Consider the following 20440-nt stretch of genomic DNA (forward strand, 5'->3'; position numbering starts at 1 on the left):
AAACTGGACAACATTTAAATTTTACACAACAAACACGACTGAAGCGAAGGGTTAAGATGTTTAGACTGACTCAATTTCTTAACCGTGATCAATGACTTGATAGCTTCATGCGTCATAAGTTGGTCGCGTGGTCTGAAATTGGATTAGTCTTTTCATAAATACCCTAAGTATCATAAGCTTTAGAAGTTCAGTATCCATGCTACGTTGCTTCAACTACTTCTTGCACGGAATCTGCTAAGTAAACGACCAGAAAAATAATTGCGTCTAGTGATGTGATGGTTGATTTTCAGTTTCTTTAAAAACAGATGCGGACTTCTAGAATAAACAAAAATAGAAATAAATACCGAACAGTAACATCTGGTGTCAAAGTGTGCTCTGAACATTTCGAAGGCGAGGATTTTTCATGGTCAACATGGGAAAAAGGGAAAATGAATTACCTTAAGGCGTGGGAAAAGTCAGGGAATTTCACTTTCAGTGTCAGGGAAATTTACATCTTGAAAAGAAGTCTAGTAAAATTTTAATTTAATTTAAATATGTAGTTGTTCATCTTCTCTTGACCTCTTCGTGATGAATGATAATGACACTTTTTTTTTCATGTACATTGTTTTGAACACTTGACAGATTACTGACCGGCATATTCTTTCCCTATGTAATGCAAGTTGAAGCTGGATTGTTAATGAAATCATATACATTTTTCCCCCCCTGTATTCATAATTTTTTTTTTTTACTTTTTAAAATCCTCGTTGCATTTCACGGACATGAATGATTTTGAATTGGTGAAATAAGCTGATGTCGGGTTTCCAAGAAAATCAATTATTTTTCCATGTTACCGTGAGATATTACCAATTCATGTACACTGTATGGGACTTGCTGAAAGCTTAAATTTTAATTTATTTCCGGCGGTCGAAAGTTTAACAAATCGAGGGCACCTAAACAAGCGATCACGCACAGAATTGTATTTTAGTGGGGCTGGGAGAGGTATCTAAGCTTGAAAAGCATGCTGGGCCGTTGGTTCAGTCACAGTCACTACTCATTGACGAGCTTCACGAACGCTTAGTGTATATTGGGTATTTCATCGTCTTGCAGGTGAGGTTCTTTCAGATGCACTGATTTTCAAGGTCCAGCTTTCACTAGAAGCGATATTTAACGGTATTTAAACATGTAAAGACATTCTAGATTGAAGGAATTGAATTTCATTAGAAGTGGTTTTGACCTTTTGCTCTGAAGGCCTGCAGTTCACTTTGCTTAAGTCAATGTAGACCTGTACTATTTGAATGTGTAATTATGGTCACATCCAATGCCATGATCTCTTGTTCTGGCTAGTCCAAACGCTTCTCTATCGATAAACGGATGCTTTCGTGGCGTAATCCAGAATCAAAATTCTTTTGTGGAGAGTCAGCATAAATTAAACAAACATACTGGGTAATTGGAGTGATAATCGGCAGTAAATATATTTCATTGTGAGGCGAGTTGCCTAAGGAAGCTTGTAATACTCTCCTTTCATGTTCACCGCGGGAGCTTTTTGCTTAAACTCAAAATGAAATCTTAAATTGGAAAAATCATCCAAATATTTAAAGACAGTTTCACTTGGTTGCATTTTGTCGTTACATGCGACCATTTCTTTATCATATGTAAAATCACACCTCAATCTATGATACATCATTCCAATGCAAGTGCAAAGAATTCAAAACGATAAGGAAATGAATATGTAGTTTCTTGCACCTTCTCTTAGCTTTAGATGGTTGATTAACGTAGGTGCATTTTGAAACCCCTCGGTAAGCTGCCACTCCTGAAATATCGATACCTAGCCAGGATCATTGTGTTACTGCGCTATGTACTCTGCTGTTTTCTTTTTACTCCAAGGTATCATGACACTCAAACGTTGTGTGTTGAATGTACCTTACATATTCAACGGGACATTGCAAATTTCTTCAATTCGTGACATTGCAAATGTTTTTGAGCTGTTTAGTTATGCATGGACTGAAAACTGCCTCATCCAAACGGATCAGGAGACAGACAATATTAATTAGTCTTTCAAATAATACCGGGTTTTCCTTCAAAATGGCGTACCATGATTACTAGTTTCTCTATCTCACTGAAAATGCTTTCTTGGTGGCTTTCAGCTGAAGTTGAACGAAAAGGCAACGAAACTCCAAGGTCGTTCCAAAAGTGATCTTCAATTAAACATACAACCTCCTGCTATTTTTAGCCTTTGGTGTATTCAATACTTGAGTCGCTTGAAATTACGCTAGGGACAGTTGATTAACGTAGTTGTAAAAACACCTAAAATATTAGACGCAATGTACACATGATAGGATCCTTTCAAATTCATTTGAATCAAAATATCACGATGATACTAAAAACGTTGTGTGTTTTCAACAAATTTAACTCTAAAACATTCCCCCGAAAGTATTCTGCAGATTCAACGTGACATTTCAAATGTTTTTAGGCTGTTTAGTTATGCATGGACATAAAGCGAGTAACAATTGCTTAGTGTACTCGTGGATTAAGAGACAGACAACAATAGTCTTTCAAGCAATACCAGCCCTGCAGGAGTTTTGCAAAATGACGAACTACGATTACTTGTATCAATGCCTCATTGAAAATAGGATATTGACGGCTTTCTGTTGAGGTTCAACAAATAGGCATAAAAACTCTTAGGTCGTTCTAACAGTGATCTTCAATTGAACATACAACTCCCTGCTATTTTTAGCCCTTGGTGTATTGACGTATTGTAGTATCGCTTGAAGTCACGCCATAACACGAGTCAGTTGACCATTTTTTTCATTTTATAGGTCAGTTTTTATTGTCATGGAGACAAGTGATCCCATGGTCAAGAAGAAATCCGATCGCGCACCTACCAATGCACCCGTGGTGTGGAAAGTTCTGGCCATCGTCTTCATTCTGATAAGTGTAGCGTTAATGATTGCGTTGATTGTTGTAGCAACGAAGAAATCAAAAAGCGATCGTGAGCCAGCTGAAAATTCCAAAGGAGATCATGTTATTCAAGTGGAAAACTGTGAAAATGGAATGGATGGCCTTGCTGACCCACCTAAGTCTTCGGGTCTTTTCGACGATCTAACAATCGAAGAAATCACCGCTGTTAGAGCGTATCTAATGGAGCAAGCTTCACTTAACCTAACGGAACCTGCCGAAGCATCGGTCGACAGTAATTACATCTACATGATACAGTTTCTTCCACCGTCCAAGAATGAAGCTTTAGAATATTTGGACAACAATGGCACCAAGCCTGAACGGAAAGCTGTGGCGGTGGTATTTCATGGCGCTGCCAATCCCCCGCTTGTTAGAGAATATATAGTCAGCCCTGTTTCCAAACCTACTGGGCACGTCGCAAGAAAGATTCCTGGTGGGGAGAAAGACTTTGTAACATTCAATGCTCGGCCTTTTGATACTCGCATGAGAATGATAATGACCTATGTTGTACATTATGCCTCTGCAAAACTCGATAAGCTGATGAAAGAGAGTTACGATGGCTTCTCGTTCACCGGATGCAAGTCACCTAAGTGTCTTGGAATTGGTTTTACTTCTCCTATGGGATTTACTGCCGAAGATCGCATAAGTTGGATCAATTTCAAACGTGACATGACAGGACATCTTGACTTGTCGATGTTAGTAGATTTTGGAGGAGCGGACACGAAAAAATGGAAAATACTCAAGGTTCTCTACAATAATCAGACATTTGACTCTGTTGATGAGTTAGCGGCCAAATACGAGAACAACGCCATCAACAAGATTTTTGTTCCTGCACCAAAGGGGAAGGACGCGTTGTTTTCAAGCTATCAACGTCGGAGAGATCCACAGCCACCCACACCAATGAGAGGACCAGAACAATACGAGCCCGATGGAAAACGCTATACCGTTAACGGACGTCATGTCAGCTACATGTCTTGGTCCTTCGATTTCAGAATGGATTCCAACAGTGGCATGCAGATCTACGATATAAAATTCAACGGAGAGAGAATTGTTTACGAGCTCAGTCTTCAAGAAGCAGCTGCAACATATACAGGTTATTACCCAGCCGCTTCGTGGAATAACTTCCTCGATGGAGGCTGGGGAATGGGAGCATACAGCATGGAGCTGGTTCGTGGTGTGGATTGTCCCTACTCCGCAACATTCTTTGACCTAGTGCACATGTTTGAAAAACCAACGACTGTGCGAAACGCCGTCTGTGTATTTGAACTAAACACTGGAATGCCACTTCGCCGACATTATGATAACAACTTTTACAATGGTTATAAATTCTACGGAGGAATGACCAACCAAGTTTTAGTTCTGCGTTCTGTGGCGACGCTGTATAACTATGACTACGTGTTTGACTTCTTATTTTACCAAAATGGTGTCATTGAAGTTAAAATGTCAGCCTCTGGGTACGTCTATGGAGCATTCTATGACTCCAACATGGACCCTTACGCATACCCCCTCCACAAGGATTTCACAAGTGGTACACACGATCACCTTATCAATTATAAAGTAGACTTGGACGTTGGTGGGCGTAAGAACTCTTTCGAGACCATTGAAATTGGAATCGAAAACATCACTGAGCGATGGTTTCCCGATAGACGACGTGTTCAGAAAGTTCTGAAACGCCATGTGAAGAAAACAGAGATGGATGCCGCTTACAAGTTTGACTTCGACCATCCAATGTACCTAAACTTCTTCAATGAAAAGAAGAAAAACCGAATGGGTGTGAAAAAAGGATACCGCATCCAACTGGACAACATGTTGAAGCAGTTGTACCCAGAAGACTGGATGATCACACCGATGTTGAGCTGGTCCCTCTACCAAATGGCTGTCACCAAATACAAAGAGAATGAGACACAGAGCAGCTCTATATATAACCAACAGTCACCGACAAATTCCCAGGTTTGTAATTAATTTGTTTAAGGAAATGATTAATCTGGAGCATTCCATGTGGAGTGGTGGTAAATCGATAGCATCTTACAATTACACAAGACGTAGCCTTCATATATGTGTGTACTTGTTTCTTCTTCTCCCATCTGGGCTTGTACCTCTCTCCTTGAGCCTGACTCCGGATTTCTAACACAAACCTTCCACGCACGAAAAAGGAAATCAGTGAGATAAAATTGCTTGGTTCGTTTCTCAGCCCTTCAGCAAAGAGTCAGGAATATTTTCAAAATACTCCGTCAGCTCTCAGAAATGATTTTTGGGTTGGTTGCATCCTTTACTCGTCGTCAAATTATCATACCGGTTGTAAATAATTAGGACTCTGTAATTATTTTTATCTAAATCATTTGATTTTGAGTGGCAACTACACTTTTTATAAGCCCATTTTGGTATGTTTTAGGGTAGGTCGTGAAACAGATAAACCACTTGCTTTATCTCGACTAAGAGTGCTGTTTGACTAAGCGTTGCAAACCCAAAACCAAATGTATCACAATAGCCAATTAGAAGAAAGGGAAATCCTGTTAAAGCTAATAAAAGTTAAAAATATTTGTCTCATATTTTACCCAGGTTGATTTCCGTAATTACCTCGTGGATGACGATCCCATTGTCAATGAGGACCTGGTTTCCTGGGTAACAATAGGGGCGATGCACGTGCCTCATTCAGAAGACTTGCCTAACACCGCTACGGCTGCCAACTCCGCCAGCTTCTTCATAAGACCTTTCAACTACTTTGACGAGGATCCTTCCATCGGATCTACCAACGCCATTTTGATCAAACCCATAGAGCCGTATAATTTCACTGGGCAGATAGTGGAGCGATATGGCACTCCTTTGGGACCACAATGCATCCCCAAGGACTATAAAATTGACTTTAATGGAACTTACCTTTATGGATAGATGGGTTATTTTGAGTTATTTCGAACACTTCCGTTCCGTTCGATCTCGGACGCTATCGTCTTCTTTCGGACGCCAAAGACCATTTTTGTACCCTATTACCTGAATGGTAACTGTTCGTTTCGCCTTCAAGTCGTTTCGCTAAAGACCATGCCAATTCGCTAACGTCTCATGTCGTTTCGCTAACATCTCAGGTCGTGTCGCTAACGTATTACGAAACGATAAGTGATTCTATCGGCAGAACTTGATCGATTTCTAATCGGCCAAAAAGTCGGAGGGAGCTAGTTCGTTTCCATGCAAACTGAAAGTCGATTTGATACAAGCAAGAGATTATGTCTTGATACAAGTCGGTTCAAGACAAAATGAAGTCGAAGAAAATGCATGTACATGTAGTGATCATTGCGACTTCGACCAATCAATACGGTCTATCATCGGCCGATCTTACGCGGTATTGCTGTACAGCATTTCATTTGTCGCTACTTCAAAGAAAACAAAACTGAATACAGACGGAAGTGAAATAACCTCAAACGTTAGTGAAACGACCTTTGAGACGTTAGCGAAACGACTTAAGAGGGTAGGGAATTGGTCATAAGCGAAACAACCCGTAGGCGAGACGACTGCAAACCATCTGGACTGCAAACGATTCCGTCCGATTTCGAACGATTGCATTTGATTTCGGATAGTTCTGCTCTAACTTGATTTTTTTTTTATTATTGTAGTTGACACTTAGAGAGATATGTAGAGCTGGTTTTTTGTCAGATAACGTAAATTCATAAAATTTCTCATTGATAACACATGCATGTTTGTTTGGCCTGCCGCTGAACTGTTTTTCCTCTCCTCTGCGACCTGTTTGTTCTGTATTGCTGACCTGTTTACACGGTAAATCAATCTGACTAGATATTGTCAGAGAATTCAGTGTGTAGCGCTGAAATGTAGGTTTTATACAATGTGAGTTTAGCTCTCAGTTCCTATATATGTAGCGACCGTCTGTCCAGTTTCTCAATGGAATTATGTATTGCTTCCTTTAGATCGTACAGTCTTGCTTGGAATCAATTATACGATTGGCATTGCCCAGTGGGATTGTCTGCTTGTTTTCAAAGAAGCACTGATTACGGACGTTTTCCGCTTAAATGTAGAAAGGGCAGCCCTATCGATTAAATGAACTCCACCCACTAGAATATATCAAAGTCCCCGATACTCTCAGGAGCTTGTTGTCATCCGACTTTGGAGGAAGTTTGGCTCAGTAAGGGCGATGGCCCCGTAATCTGGTAGTCTCGGGTTCAAAATCTTCAACTTGCTACTAACTGAAGTTGTTCTTGGTTGTCCCGAGTGCAATTCCTCGGCTGCCCTCTCTACATGACCGACTCGTCAGCCTCCTGCCAGTTGGGGTTTTTAGAAACTATATATATTTATGTTTTTTACAATGTTTACCAGATCATTACTGTTAATTGCTAACCTCGTTATTATTATTATCATCTTTATTATTATTATTATTATTATTATTATTAATTGAAGATCTCCATTGTGGAGCAGGTCATGTGAGAAGAAAAATGAGACTGCTCCACAAAAAGTAAAAACTATTCTGAGAGAAGTATGACTGGTATAAAGGGCCGAAAATATATATTTGGAAAAAAACTTCACTAAGACATACAAAATTAAATTGAGCGTTTTTCAAACGAACGGATGCAAGCATGAACTCATCGCAAATAGAGCTTTGTAAGTACCTCCTCGCGCGCGACCCCCTCCTTCCTAAAGATCTCCTCACGCTCGTCTCGTACTTGTAACGTACTCCGAGGGTGATGTCTTTGAAAATGACCCCTGACCTGCGGGCTTTTGGGCATTTTAAGTTTTTTCGTTTTGTTTTGTTTTGTTTTTTACTTTTTAAAAGCATATGAAAAAAACCTACTGCCAGTGGAACTATATCCCAATTCTTCGCAGCCGTTTTTTTTAATGTCACGCAACACTAGACATTCTATGGCACCCTGGAAGGATCCCTGATAAAAGAGATCACACGGCATTTGGCTTCTCTTCGAATAGGATTTAAATTGCAGCTCCCTCATTTGTTTTCAATCTACATCTTTAGTCTCTAGCCTTAATAAGAGGGCTAATTAATAATAGGGCTTTGGATCGTAGCTCAATAAGAGAAGGAGCTACACGCGCGTACTCACGCGGGACAAAGTGTGATCGCGATGTTACGTGCTGGGTACTACTCCCCATTCCTCCCCGTCTGGGGGGCCAAGTTCATTCAGTTCAGTTCTTTATTTGGCGGTCTTTGTGCGTTCAAAGGCAAAAGGGGAATCTCTCTTCACTCTTCACATATCTGTCCAGGAATTGCTTGTTGCACAAATGTCTAACTCGGAAACGCAGCCGAAAAAAAGGAAAGAGCTTGAGGACTGCGACGAAGAAAATCCAAAGAAATCAAAGACTGAATCTGTTGACACCTTGATCGATTCGTCAGGTCATGAAACAAATGACACGAAGGAAAACCACTTAGGAGACGAAACCTTACCCGGGGCCGGATCAGAGGAGGCCACAGAACTCGATAAAGCCCAGGTAGAGTGGATTTAGAGCAAATGTTTCTCAGGGATTGCGCCCCTCAGCTGGTTTCGATCGCTTAGGTCAAATTTCTCTTTGAGGTGCATTTTGCCGGTCAGTAACTTCCAATTTTTTTTTGTAAGATTTAATTATTGTTTACGATTTCTAGACCACATCTCAAAATCTTAGTTATCGATAGTGAGCTCAAAGTTTTGAAAAGGTCCGCCATGTGCTAAATCACTCATGAGGTGCAGAATTTTTTCAGGAACGTAATCGCTCAAGCGAAAAAACTTCGGTCTTGAGATGCAAATGTTAGATTGATCGACAATGGATAGAAATTTTCTGTGGACGCATGCTAATCTCTTTGTTCGACAGTTTCCGGTTCACTAAAGGAAAATGATTTATATTCGGCCAAAAGATCAATGAAATCATCGTGAAGGAAATATTTGCTGGCATGACAGCGGAGCACATGACGAAATTTCAAGAATTGTGTTATGTGACATTCGAAACGAATCAATAACAACAGAAATCCTTTCGCGGGAAATTAACATGCGCCGCAGATATGAACAAGCTGTCGCAAATTATATTTTTGGTTTCTGCGATGTTATTAAAATCACTGAAATGACACACAAAGATTTGCTTCTTGTAACGCGCTTTTGTGCGATGTTTTGAGTTATTCGTCAGACGAAGTTATGTCCTCATTCATTTAAATAACATAATTGCAATTGCAGCAGAAACTAATGATTTTAGCGTTGGAGAAATTTGCTCGTTTGCGCTTCAAAATCCTTACCGCTTTAATTAAGACACAAATCTGCATTTCCCCTAAGGTCCTCTTAGATTCAATAATATAATTTTATCTTATTTTCCAAAAAATCATAACTTGCAGTTTACTTTAGTCTTATCACAATCTGCAAAATTTTAATGATTCGGTTTCCAAACTGTTTTTACGAAATTATTCGTGGATCGATTTAGACCTATTTTAACCGGATCATTGGACGTACAAAGTGAGGAGTACAGATTGAAAAACCATGGCGTTATTCAAGTAAAAATGCTCGGTACAAAGGCCGGGTTTTGTTCAAAATTTCTTAAATGCAGTAATTTGCATATTTATAATACCAAACATCTGTCTTGTTAATATTGTATTTCTTGCCATTCTAAGTAAAAAAGTTAACCTTATTGTATAGCTTCCTGGTTGTTTTTCAATTTATATGGATATTGTACTTGTGCTAAATGGAGACCACAATGGTAGCTGGGTGAATACAAGATATTAATGTGAATTGATGTGATGAGTTTAACCGACATGCCTTGTCACATTTCAAATGACTTTCTTGATTAATGGTTCCTGGGTTTTCAGAAGTTCTTTATGTTACTTTCAAGATTTTCATTTTAGTGATTAGAACAGAAGATCAAAAGATAACTGTGATGAGTGTAATCTTTGTACTCATGCCTGTTACATTTGAAATAACTTTCTTGATTAATGGTGTGGTGCTTGGGTTTTAGGAAGTTCTTTTTTATCTTTCAAGATTTCCATTCTGGTGATTAGAACTTAGGATAAAAAAAAAATAATTACTAAATCTATGTATGTACTCATACCTTGTCAGAGTTAAATTTTTTTCTTTGTTTAAATTAATGCATGGTGCTTGAGTTTTCAGAAGTTCCTTATGCCTTTTAGATTTTCATCCCAGTGAATCTACCTGAAAATATGTTCCCTTTGTTAAAAGATGTTTGAGGAAGGTGTCATAGCTTCTTATTTGGTACTCTGGCATTTTTGGTTAAAAAAAATGTCATTAAAACCAGTGTTGAACCAAAGTACCCCTGTAGTAGTCTAATTGTCCAAAAATACTGTCCAGAAATGTTTCCAGTAACAAAAGTGATAAAAATTCATCAAAATCATCAAATCCAACTGGCTGATTTCACTTTAGTGAATTTGACTAAACTTTGTCAAAATTGTCAATTCCATCTAGCCAATTTAGCTTTGACAAATTTGCCTAAATTATGGGCAGAATTTTCAAATCCATTAACATTCAATCGGTTTCATGAAATTTCATCAAATCCTGCATGCATTTCTGGACATAAATGGATAACCCAGTAGGCCTTTTTCCCTTTTTTTTTTTTAAAATGTAACACAACAAAAGCCTTATAATGCCTATAAGTTAGACCTTTGACCCCTAAGATTGACCAGCATCTAATTTCTCTTAACAATATCAGCCCTGAGTCAAACATTGAGGTCATAGGAATAGAGGAAAAGATCACCAACAGAAGAGGCTTTTGATTGTTAAACAAATTCTCATTGTTAGTACCTTGGTGAATGTATAGAGAACAGAAGAGAGAATATACATACTGATGTTAGGCTGTAAAGAGTTACATGTAAGCATATAACATGACTTTTAGTTGCACTTTCATGAGGAAGTTGGGTTGAGCTGCAAGTTCTTGTCACAAAACATTCAGTCATTAGAGAAAACTAGCAAAAAAATTTGAACTTTTTTTTATTGATTTTTTTTTTTGACATGACCTTTGACATGAATTCCATAATGAAATCCCTTGAAAGGACTTTCATCCAAGAATTTGAAGATAGAACTAGATATTAATTTTAAATAATGAAAAAGAAGAACAAAAAAATAATTTTAACTGTATTGTCCTAAACTTAATATGGAAAATTGAGAATTTTGCTTCTGTTTTTTTTTTTAAGTCTCCAGCACCACCTAACACATGTGGTAAGCTTCTTATAAGTGGAGCAACAAACTGGGACTTAGTTGGAAGGAAGGAGACACCAAAATCTGCTGGTAAGTTTGTGTTTCATGAAACTCTTATTTTGGTCAACAGGCTGCCTAGAGGTTTGAGACAATGTTTGAATCATGAGTGCTACACAAAGTGTTCTGAGTAAACCAAAACCCAGGGAATTAATAACTGTATGCTTTAAAATGACCTAAAATTTGTCATGTTTATTATTTCCCATCACCATCATTGTAAAATGTGCCTTTCATGCATGTTGACCCCTTAGCTAACTCAAGATTAACCCAATTTGCTTGCCATTGACTCTTGTTGTTTACTAAATTCAGCTGTATTGAGTTCTTAAATGGCTCAGAGGTAAGCATGCTTGACTCTGAATGGTAAGGTTAGGGTTTGAGCTCTTGGCGGGGGGAGGGGGGAGGGGGGTTGTTCATTGTGCTGTGTTCTTGGACAAGATACTTTTCTCTTACTTGACTTCTCTCTGCCCAGGATGATAAAATAGGTACTGGAAATTACTTTAAGGAAACTTGATAGGTTGCTGGATATTCACTAGTGATGCGGATGGTACAGAAACTGTAATAAGTAAGGAGTTATGGGGGGGTGATATGTGGAGCTGAATTATAGGACAGATACATAAATGAAGTGACCCTTAACAAAATTTTGCTATTTTGTCATTATAAAAAAATGTATTAAATTCCATTCAGTCATGTTACTGTTCAGTAATAGATCACAGAAAGTGTCAAAATATGGTAAGAGCATCATTGACAATTCAGCCGCACCTTGTGTGTCACTCTTTTTTTTTTTTTTTTTTTTTTTTTTCCCACATTTTGATGTCATCTGTGATCTATTACTGAACAGATGAAAAGCAACATTGTATTTTTTAAGTATACTCTTTTAAACTTTTATCCCTCTGTTTGGTCAAAAGAAAAAAATACGAAGCTAAAAAGAAAAAAAATGATAAGCAGGCCATTTCTACCATATGAAAAATAAGGCAATTAATGTAATAGAGGGGGTAAGTTTTTAACCCTTTAACTCCCATGATTGACCAAGACAGAATTTCTCCTTACAGTATAAATACAATGTCAAGCACACAAGTGACAAGAATTAAGACAAATATCAATTAGGGGATTATAAGTTGATCCAATCCCAAATTCTCTAAACTTACATCACAAGAACTGTATGGCAGACAGTAAGGAGAATTACTGATGAGATCTTGGGAGTTAAATGGTTAAAGAAACCTTTATATAACAAGGTTATTAGCCCTTTGTTGTTTGCTCAAAATGTCAGCTTACAAACTTCTTAATATGGTAACCAATTTACATTATCGACTCAGTTGACAAAACCAAATAATCCAATTAATGTAATGTCCTCAGGTAATGCAGGAGGTCCAAACTTATGGGAACCGCACAGCATCTCATCACTCAACCACATCAGAGTGCAGCTGGTGGCTTCAGGTCCAAGTGCATGTCATAGCATCATCATCTGTGAAGATGGAACTGCTATGAGTTTTGGTAAGCATGCAATTTGATGTTGTTATTTGGCCAGTAAAATGTAAGTGTGAAAGTTTGGACTCTAAATTCTCCATTTTTGTGAAAATTGACCCAAGCAAATTTCCTTAGCATTTGATGTCTCTCAGGAAAACTTTAACGCCCAAGATCTGATTGATTATTCTCCCCTTTAGCTGTCACACATTTTCCTTGAAAACTAGTAAGGAGAATTTGGTGTTACATGTATATCAGGACAACATTGTAGTATTTTTGATAAGGTTGATAACGTATGGTTATTTTTGGGAGGAGTTATATGGTAATATATTTGGGGGGGTTAAGAGTAAACCTTTGGAGACTGGTGACTTTGAAATGTGATCCAAGTTTTCAATAATTTTAAGAATTAGGTTTAAGGATTAAGTTTCAAGGCCCTATTTAGTCTTGAGGCCTTTACTTCCAAGATCTCCTTATTGTCTGCCATACAATTCTTGAGATGGTAGTTCAGAGAATTTTGTTTTGGATCAACCAACAATGCTCTAATTCCTATTAATTTTTTATTCCCATCACTTGTCTACTTGATATTGTGTTGATATTGTAATGAGAAATTGTTAATTGGTCAGTCATGGGAGGTGAAGTACATAAATAAATTACACCTTGATCAGTGCTTCACATGTGCATTTATATTCAGTCTCTCTCAAATGTTTGCTACATCTTACATAAGTGACTTTATCAGGGTTTAACATTTAAGTTTTTATTTCGTATAATTTACATACATCTAGACATTGCATATTTTTCAACAATAAGTGACTAGTTTAATTTTCCAAGGTCGCAATGACAATGGTCAGCTGGGACATGGAGATGTGGTACGCTGTGACAAGCCCAAAGTAATTGAGAGTTTAAAGCACTACACTATTGTGCAAGCAAGTTGTGGAAAGGCACACACCCTGGTTCTCACAGGTTTGCAGCAGTAATATTTAAAATTTTTCTTTTAGCTTTGGTGCAAGATGCAAGTTTTGGCAATTTCCCCCCCCCCCTCCCCACTCTGCAAGGGTCATTTGGGGCTGAGAAGAAGAGGGACCTTGGGAACAAGTTTTCACAGTTTTTTTTTTTTTTTTTTTTTTTTTGAGGGTGGGGAGAAGGGGGTGGAAAACCAGGCTGCATGGCTTAGAGCATTTAAGCAAATCAAGAGCTGTGGGAAATTTATAGAATAAATGCATACCCACAGGGAGCTGAAACTTACACATTCTCATTGCAAGCTTCTTTGATTGGTACAAGAAACCTAAAAATATGGTAGCTGTGATTATTTAATGATGGTCACATCACTCATTACTAGTAATAACTGTTGTTTTCAGCTGAGGGTATCCTGTTTGGTTTTGGTGGAAACAAGATGGCACAGCTGGGACAAGGACATCAAAAACCAGTTGTAGCCAAACCTGTTCAGGTACCATTTTGATCACTTTTTTGGAGGATTATGCCAACTGTTCCTTTACCAGATTTACCAGATGTTCCTCAATGTATAGCCTAGTGTACAATAAAATGGAGAAGGAACTTGGGGAGGGGGGGGTTGGGGGTATTGTTCATGTAAATACTTGGATGATAGCCCGCTCCACCTCCTTCCTGCTCCACTAAACATAAACTGTAATATTGTCATACCTCTGGGCTACATGTATGTAGCACTCAGTGGGAAGTATACCTATGTTTGAAAGAATATTATAGTTTTATTTTGACTTGCAACTTATTCTTCATCAAAGTGTACTGAGTAAGCATTACTATCTAGTAAGTCCCCCTCTCAAATAGGCCCTCATCTGTAATAAGCCTCCATATCCAAAAATATGAAGCTTCTCTAGATGGCTCTCGTAAGCTCGTCTGTAAGAAGCCACCGTTCTGATAAGCCCTTTCCTCTAAATGTGCCCTTCCCTAATAACTGCTTCCTTCCTGTTAATAGGCCCCCCCTCTAACATACCTCTCTCAAAAAACCCATTCTTTCTTATAATGCCCTTTTCTAATAAACACCATATCTGATAAGCCCCGTCCTCAATTAGGCTCCCCTCTCTATAGTGAGCCCCCTTGCTAATAGGCCTCCCCTATCGGAAAGCCCCCTCTATAATAAACCCCACTATCTAATATGCTCTCTTATAACCCTCTCCTCTCTCTAAAAGATCTCCTACTCTAATAGGCACTTATCTCTGCGAAGGGGGGCCCTCCCCATTTCTAATGGACCCCTCCCAGTGATCCACCCAGCTGCGCCACGTGTACCACATTTTGACGTTATCTGTAATGTATCGCTGATCAGACACACGGGAACATGGATTCTATTGTCAGGGTGATAACGGTAATGATAATGATGATGAAGATGGTAATAATGATATCAATCGTAATTACTCTCTCTCTCTTTCTCTGGTTCCCTTCCATACAAAGATTGTTCACCCGAACAACAAGAAGATAATCAAGACCGCATGCGGGGCAGAGTTCAGCATGTTTATTGATGACACCAACTTGCTGTATTCGTTCGGTCGCCCGGAGCATGGTCAGCTGGGACATAACACAGACGGGCAGTACTTTGTCACATCTAATAAGCTGGCATTTTATTGCGAGGTGCTACCTAGACACGTTGCAGTTTTTGTCGAAAAAACGAAAGATGGATTCACCCATATCATGGACGATGTGAAAATTGTCGATGTTTCATGCGGAAATAACCACACGGTAAGGAAATAGAATATTACCCAATTACTGTTCGCTTTGGTTATTTTCTTTGCAGGAAGTTTCAATCCGGGAAGCTAGGAGTTGGTCGTCGGTAGTCGGCCTCGTTCCTTGCTCCAATGCTTTTTAACATGTACATACTGATGGTGACCAGCTTCTATTTAAAAATTATTCCACGACCGCGTGTTCGATATGAAGTGGTAGCGCCTCAATGGCTACAACCAATCTCGAATCCAAAAAGCGAGATTGGAATGGTTGTGTTATTAAATTTCATCAAATCGTAAACGTTAAGATAATTGGAGCTCTCTAAGGCAAATATTTTTTTCGCTCTGCATTATTTCCATATACATAAGGTGACTCGGAATATGAGTTGATCACCAGAGTTGAGTGAACCAATCAGAACACTAGAAATACAATATTTGGAGTTGAAAATTTAGCAGTACAAGATGGATACATCTAAAGCCTGTATGCAGTTGTTAGAACCAAATTTCTGATTGAAAAGGAGCCAGTGTATTTTGATATCTTTCAGATTGTACGAGATTCTAAGGACCGAGTTTTTACTTGGGGATTTGGTGGTTACGGCCGGCTCGGCCATCAACAACCCAAAGATGAACATGTGCCAAGACTGGTTTCTTTCTTCAAAGGAAAAAGTGAGAGCAAACGTGTTGTATTTTTGTACTGTCTTTTATTATTGTTGTTGTCAATTTTTTTTTTCACGACGGGTATTATAGTTTTTGTTCTAAACACTTTATCAGAAATCAGAGATCTATCACAGCTTTCCAGAATCATTGCCAATCGTTCTGACGAAGGGCTAATGCTCGAAACGTCAGCCTTTAAACTCTTTACGGTGGCCAATTTACATTTTAAACTCAGTTGATAATACTAAATTACCCTGTTATACTCTCCCACCGACGCAGCGCCACAGTTTCTTTAGAAACTTACCCCTTTATTCCAGAATTATTGTTGTGTACCTTTCCTGTGATCACGAAACTTTTCTAAAGCGTTTGTGAAACAAATTCTGTACCTTCCTCTTATTCTCTTGGTAAGGAAAGTGTGTTCTGAAAGTACCTCAAATTTCCACACGATACTGTAGTATTTATTTTTATTACTAATGAGTTATATACAGCACTGTCCATGTCTTCATCATCGTTATCTTCTTTGACGGTGGAGTTAATGCTTTTAGCAGGTTATCTTTTATGTTTATCATCACCTTAAACAGCAAGGCGAATAAACTAGAAGAAAATCTATTCTCTCCGAGAATTTCCCTGAGTGTGACCGAGATCTCGTTTAGATGTGTTGAAGCGTTCTCTTCCAGAGTGATAAATAAAGTTTTCCTTCTTTCTCTCTCTCTGTCTTTAGGTGTCTCGTCCGTCCATGCCGGTGCAAGCTATAGCATGGCGGTCAGTGCTGGTCAGCTGTACTTCTGGGGACAGACCAAGAGCACGGGGGATGCCACTATGTACCCGAAACCGGTCCGGGACATGTCAGGATGGGATGTCCGCAGTGTAGGATGCTCGTAAGTTGTAAAAGCTAAGCAAAGATATGGCTGAGATATAGAGGGGGGTGTTGGGGTTAATTTGGTCCCCTTGGGGTCCAGAATAAGAGCGCGGGAAATGCCACCATGTACCCGAAACCGGTCCGGGACATGTCAGGATGGGATGTCCGGAGTGTGGGATGCTCGTAAGTTGTAAAAGCTAAGCAAAAATGTGGCTGAGATATAGAGGGGGTGTTGGAGTGCATTTCATCCCCTCGGGGTCCAGACCGAAGAGCGTGGGGATACCACTATGTACCCGAAACCGGTCAGGGACATGTCAGGATGGGATGTTTGGAATGAAGGATACTCGTAAATGGAAAAGGCTAAGGAATGATGTGGCTGAGATAAAGAGGGGGTGTTGGGGTTCATTCGATACCCTTAAGGCACCGAACTGAGAACACCGGGGATGCCACTATGCATCTGAAACTGAGCCGTGACAGTCCAAAGTCTAAGATACTCTTTAGTTGTGCAGCCCAAACAAGGGCGCAGCCTAGATCAGGAATGGGATGATAAGGCTGCATTTAAGCCCAATTTATAATGAAAAGTGAGATTTTTGAGTAATTATCCTAATATCAAAGGGTACGCTGGAAAGGAACCACTGCTTTTGTTTGTTTATTTGTTTGTTTTTTTTTTCTCGAAGCGTCGATTATCATGGCGATTAAGGTCAGGGAACGGGCAGGGAGAAAAGATAAAAGTCAAGTCCATCACTCATCCATTTCTTCTATTCTGTAAACATAACGTAATTTGATGAAAATATACAAATACATGGCGAGGACGGCTCTAGTGGAAGCCGAAGGCTGCTTCTTCAAGATACATTTTTCTTTTCGTTGGTCAGGAAATTGCAGTCTTGTTAGGAAAGTGCGGAGAAAGTCGGGGAATTTAGGAAATAGGTTCGTCGCAACAATAACCACAGAAACAATAATTTCGTTGCCTACTTGAAGGAATTTTTTTTTGATTTTCACCTTTTTTTGGTCAAGATAATGCAGATACTTAATGAGAGTAAATGCTTCATTTTCTTAACAGCAAAACAAGCATTGTTCTGGCAGCAGACGACAGTGTGGTCAGCTGGGGACCGAGTCCGACGTACGGGGAACTGGTGCGTAGTCCACTCGTTGTTTTTAGTTATTCCAATGTTTAGGTCCATACTGCCGTTTTGTTTTTGTTTATTTATTCGTGTCGGTCTAAAAAAACGGTGTATGGTTCGTCATTCACAGCTAAGGCGACAACTTGAATAGACTAGTGTTGTGGTAGCACAATTAGCGCAGAGCACCAACTTGTTATTGGGCAGTCATTACCTGCGAGTGCATCTGTTCTAACTATTTCATATTCATGCAAGAGAAATAGTTTCATTAACACTGACAAAAGGAATGTCAAGTATTAGCCAGAATTTAGTGAATACCTATCATCAACCACGCTCGAGGTCTTTGCTAAACGTTACGGGGAATGAACGAGCATGAAAAGGGAGGAGAAATAACGGGGAACTTCGACTTTCTTTTGAGGCCGAGAAGACGACGTTTGACATATCATTATATGTTTACCGTCTATACAGCGAGTACAGGAAACGATTTAAAGACACGCGGAACGGCTTCAACCTACTCGTGATTATCTCCCTATTGAAGTTAAGGATATTATAGAGATGAACAGAAAAAAATTTGGGCAACATAAGAGCTCTAAATTCCGTAGGCAATACGGTAGAGAAGGGCCCGCTGAATTGACTGATTACATCGCGCGTTGTTGCTGATATATATTATGAAAACAGTTTCTCTGTGAGTTTCAGTTACTGTCCTTATTAAAACTTGCGTGTTTAAATATTATGAAACTACGTTTATTTTTCAGGGATATGGATTAAAGAAAGGAGGACAAAAATCGTCATCAAATCCGAAGATAGTCGAACCTCTGGAGGGGATTTACATCCAACAGGTCAGCTGCGGTTTGGGGCACACCTTGTACATTGCACGTGACGAGGAAAACGATCGAGCACTACTTGACAAATTACCCGTTTACGACCCCGACAAGGTAAGATATTTTGATAAGCCTGGTAAGCATATGATCTGGCAACTGCAAGGATTTTATGTAAAAAGCGTTGAGTGATTGGTGATTGATGCAAGGATGTGGCAAAAGCGAGAGGGTGTACACGATCCCCTAAAACTAAGAAAATTTGATGATTTTAAAACAACCTGGCAGGGCACCATGTAAATAATCTACTGTATGAGATTTAACCGAGACGGGAGATGAATAACAACTCCAGGGGGTGGCATTTTGCCTTCACTGAGTAAGAATCTCAGTTTAGAGAAAGCTATTGTCCTGTTAGCTTTGACTTCATGTTCCTTTGACCTCATATCATCTTTAATTTTTTTTCTGCAGATGTGATTCTGACCAATGTTACCTCTTACAAATGTTACTCGTGTCACGGCTTCTGCTTACGTCAGTGTTACGTCACAAGTCACGTGATTCAATGCGTGCGTAGTCTTCTTGATTCGGAATTACCAGCTGTTTCCAAATTATTTATATTTGTACGTTTTGTGATATTAGATAGTTTAGATGAGCTTCTTACTGTAAAGGGCAATGAGAAAGTGACATTGTTTGCGTTCCCAGGGTATCTCTGGTGGGCGAGAAATAGTGAGACTCTGAGAACGAGAATATTTCTAACAGGGCAGTAAGACTGAGAAATGTTTGGGTCTCGTTGTCGAATATTTTCAAATCAAATGCCAAAGCACAATTCCCAGCCCTGCTTAGGTTTATTTTTCTTACAAAGCTGACTGAAAAAGTTCTAGTTGAGAAATATATTAAACATACCAAGTTTCTCTGCGATGGTTTGATTTTTATGTAGAAAAACAATTTTTGATTAAGCTCTTTCCTAAAGAATGTTATTTCTATCATTTCCTCAGGTTTTCTTTCGCACGACATGTTATCTATTTATAGCTGTTATTTCTCCAATTTCTTCTCCAGAGAGAGAAAGAGACAAAACGTCTGAAATCTGAAGCAAATTGTTTAAATAATCTAATTATTTAGTGACGACGTGTGACATTAGATTAAATATCAAGTACCTATAGTAGTGTCAAATCAAGAAAAACGTTATATAGATAGAGAAATTCAGTATTTAGAAACATGGAAGCTTGATATTAATTGTACATCTAAAAAAAAAGACATTTAAAAAGTATGAGTAGTCAAGCAAACATAGTGAAATTATATTTATTTTGCAGAGCTCTAAGAAAAAAGTATTGATTGAAGTGAGGATGGATCTTTTCTTCTAGATTTCGTAGCTGGCTGTTCTGTGTCAAGTGTGATCGAAGAAGTCGTGAAGCAAACGGCGCATGTCTATAACGTTGACTGGCGCCTTCGTTTTCAACGAACAATCACACAACCGCCAAATACGCAAGCTAAGAAACTTTTTCGCTGTTATTGTTATGGTGCATTGTGCAATAAAGCCTTTTTTTAAAACTATTCATTATTCTTTTCTATTTCTTTGATATTAAACTGATAATATGTCCGCCAAAAAGAGGATTTCCAAGATGGTTGATAGCTTTCTAAGAAAAGCGCCATCGACTGCTTTTTATTTGCAAAGTCACAGCCTTTGCGCGGGCCGAAAAATCCGAAAATTAGCTGTACATTGTGTGAAAGTTTCAAGTTCCAGCTC

General features: G+C 38.9%; 2 protein-coding genes across 2 annotated transcripts; both read left to right on the plus strand.

Moving 5' to 3' along the window:
- The first annotated feature begins 998 nt into the window (after positions 1 to 998).
- LOC113679167 (diamine oxidase [copper-containing]) lies at positions 999 to 6895 on the plus strand. Its single transcript, XM_027196117.2, has 3 exons — positions 999 to 1086; positions 2796 to 4884; positions 5494 to 6895. The coding sequence occupies exons 2-3, from the start codon at positions 2812 to 2814 to the stop codon at positions 5821 to 5823; spliced, it is 2403 nt and encodes an 800-aa protein (XP_027051918.2). The 5' UTR covers positions 999 to 1086; positions 2796 to 2811; the 3' UTR covers positions 5824 to 6895.
- Positions 6896 to 8051: 1156 nt separating this feature from the next.
- Positions 8052 to 20247, plus strand: LOC113679163 (protein RCC2 homolog). The gene is made up of 11 exons (XM_027196114.2): positions 8052 to 8373; positions 11045 to 11138; positions 12459 to 12596; positions 13395 to 13526; positions 13922 to 14010; positions 14988 to 15272; positions 15799 to 15919; positions 16629 to 16785; positions 17827 to 17899; positions 18640 to 18819; positions 19168 to 20247. The coding sequence occupies exons 1-11, from the start codon at positions 8167 to 8169 to the stop codon at positions 19171 to 19173; spliced, it is 1482 nt and encodes a 493-aa protein (XP_027051915.2). The 5' UTR covers positions 8052 to 8166; the 3' UTR covers positions 19174 to 20247.
- The last annotated feature ends 193 nt before the right edge of the window (positions 20248 to 20440 follow it).

Source organism: Pocillopora damicornis, chromosome 8, assembly GCF_964200805.1.
Source record: "Pocillopora damicornis chromosome 8, jaPocDami1.2, whole genome shotgun sequence".
Lineage (NCBI taxonomy): Eukaryota > Metazoa > Cnidaria > Anthozoa > Scleractinia > Pocilloporidae > Pocillopora > Pocillopora damicornis.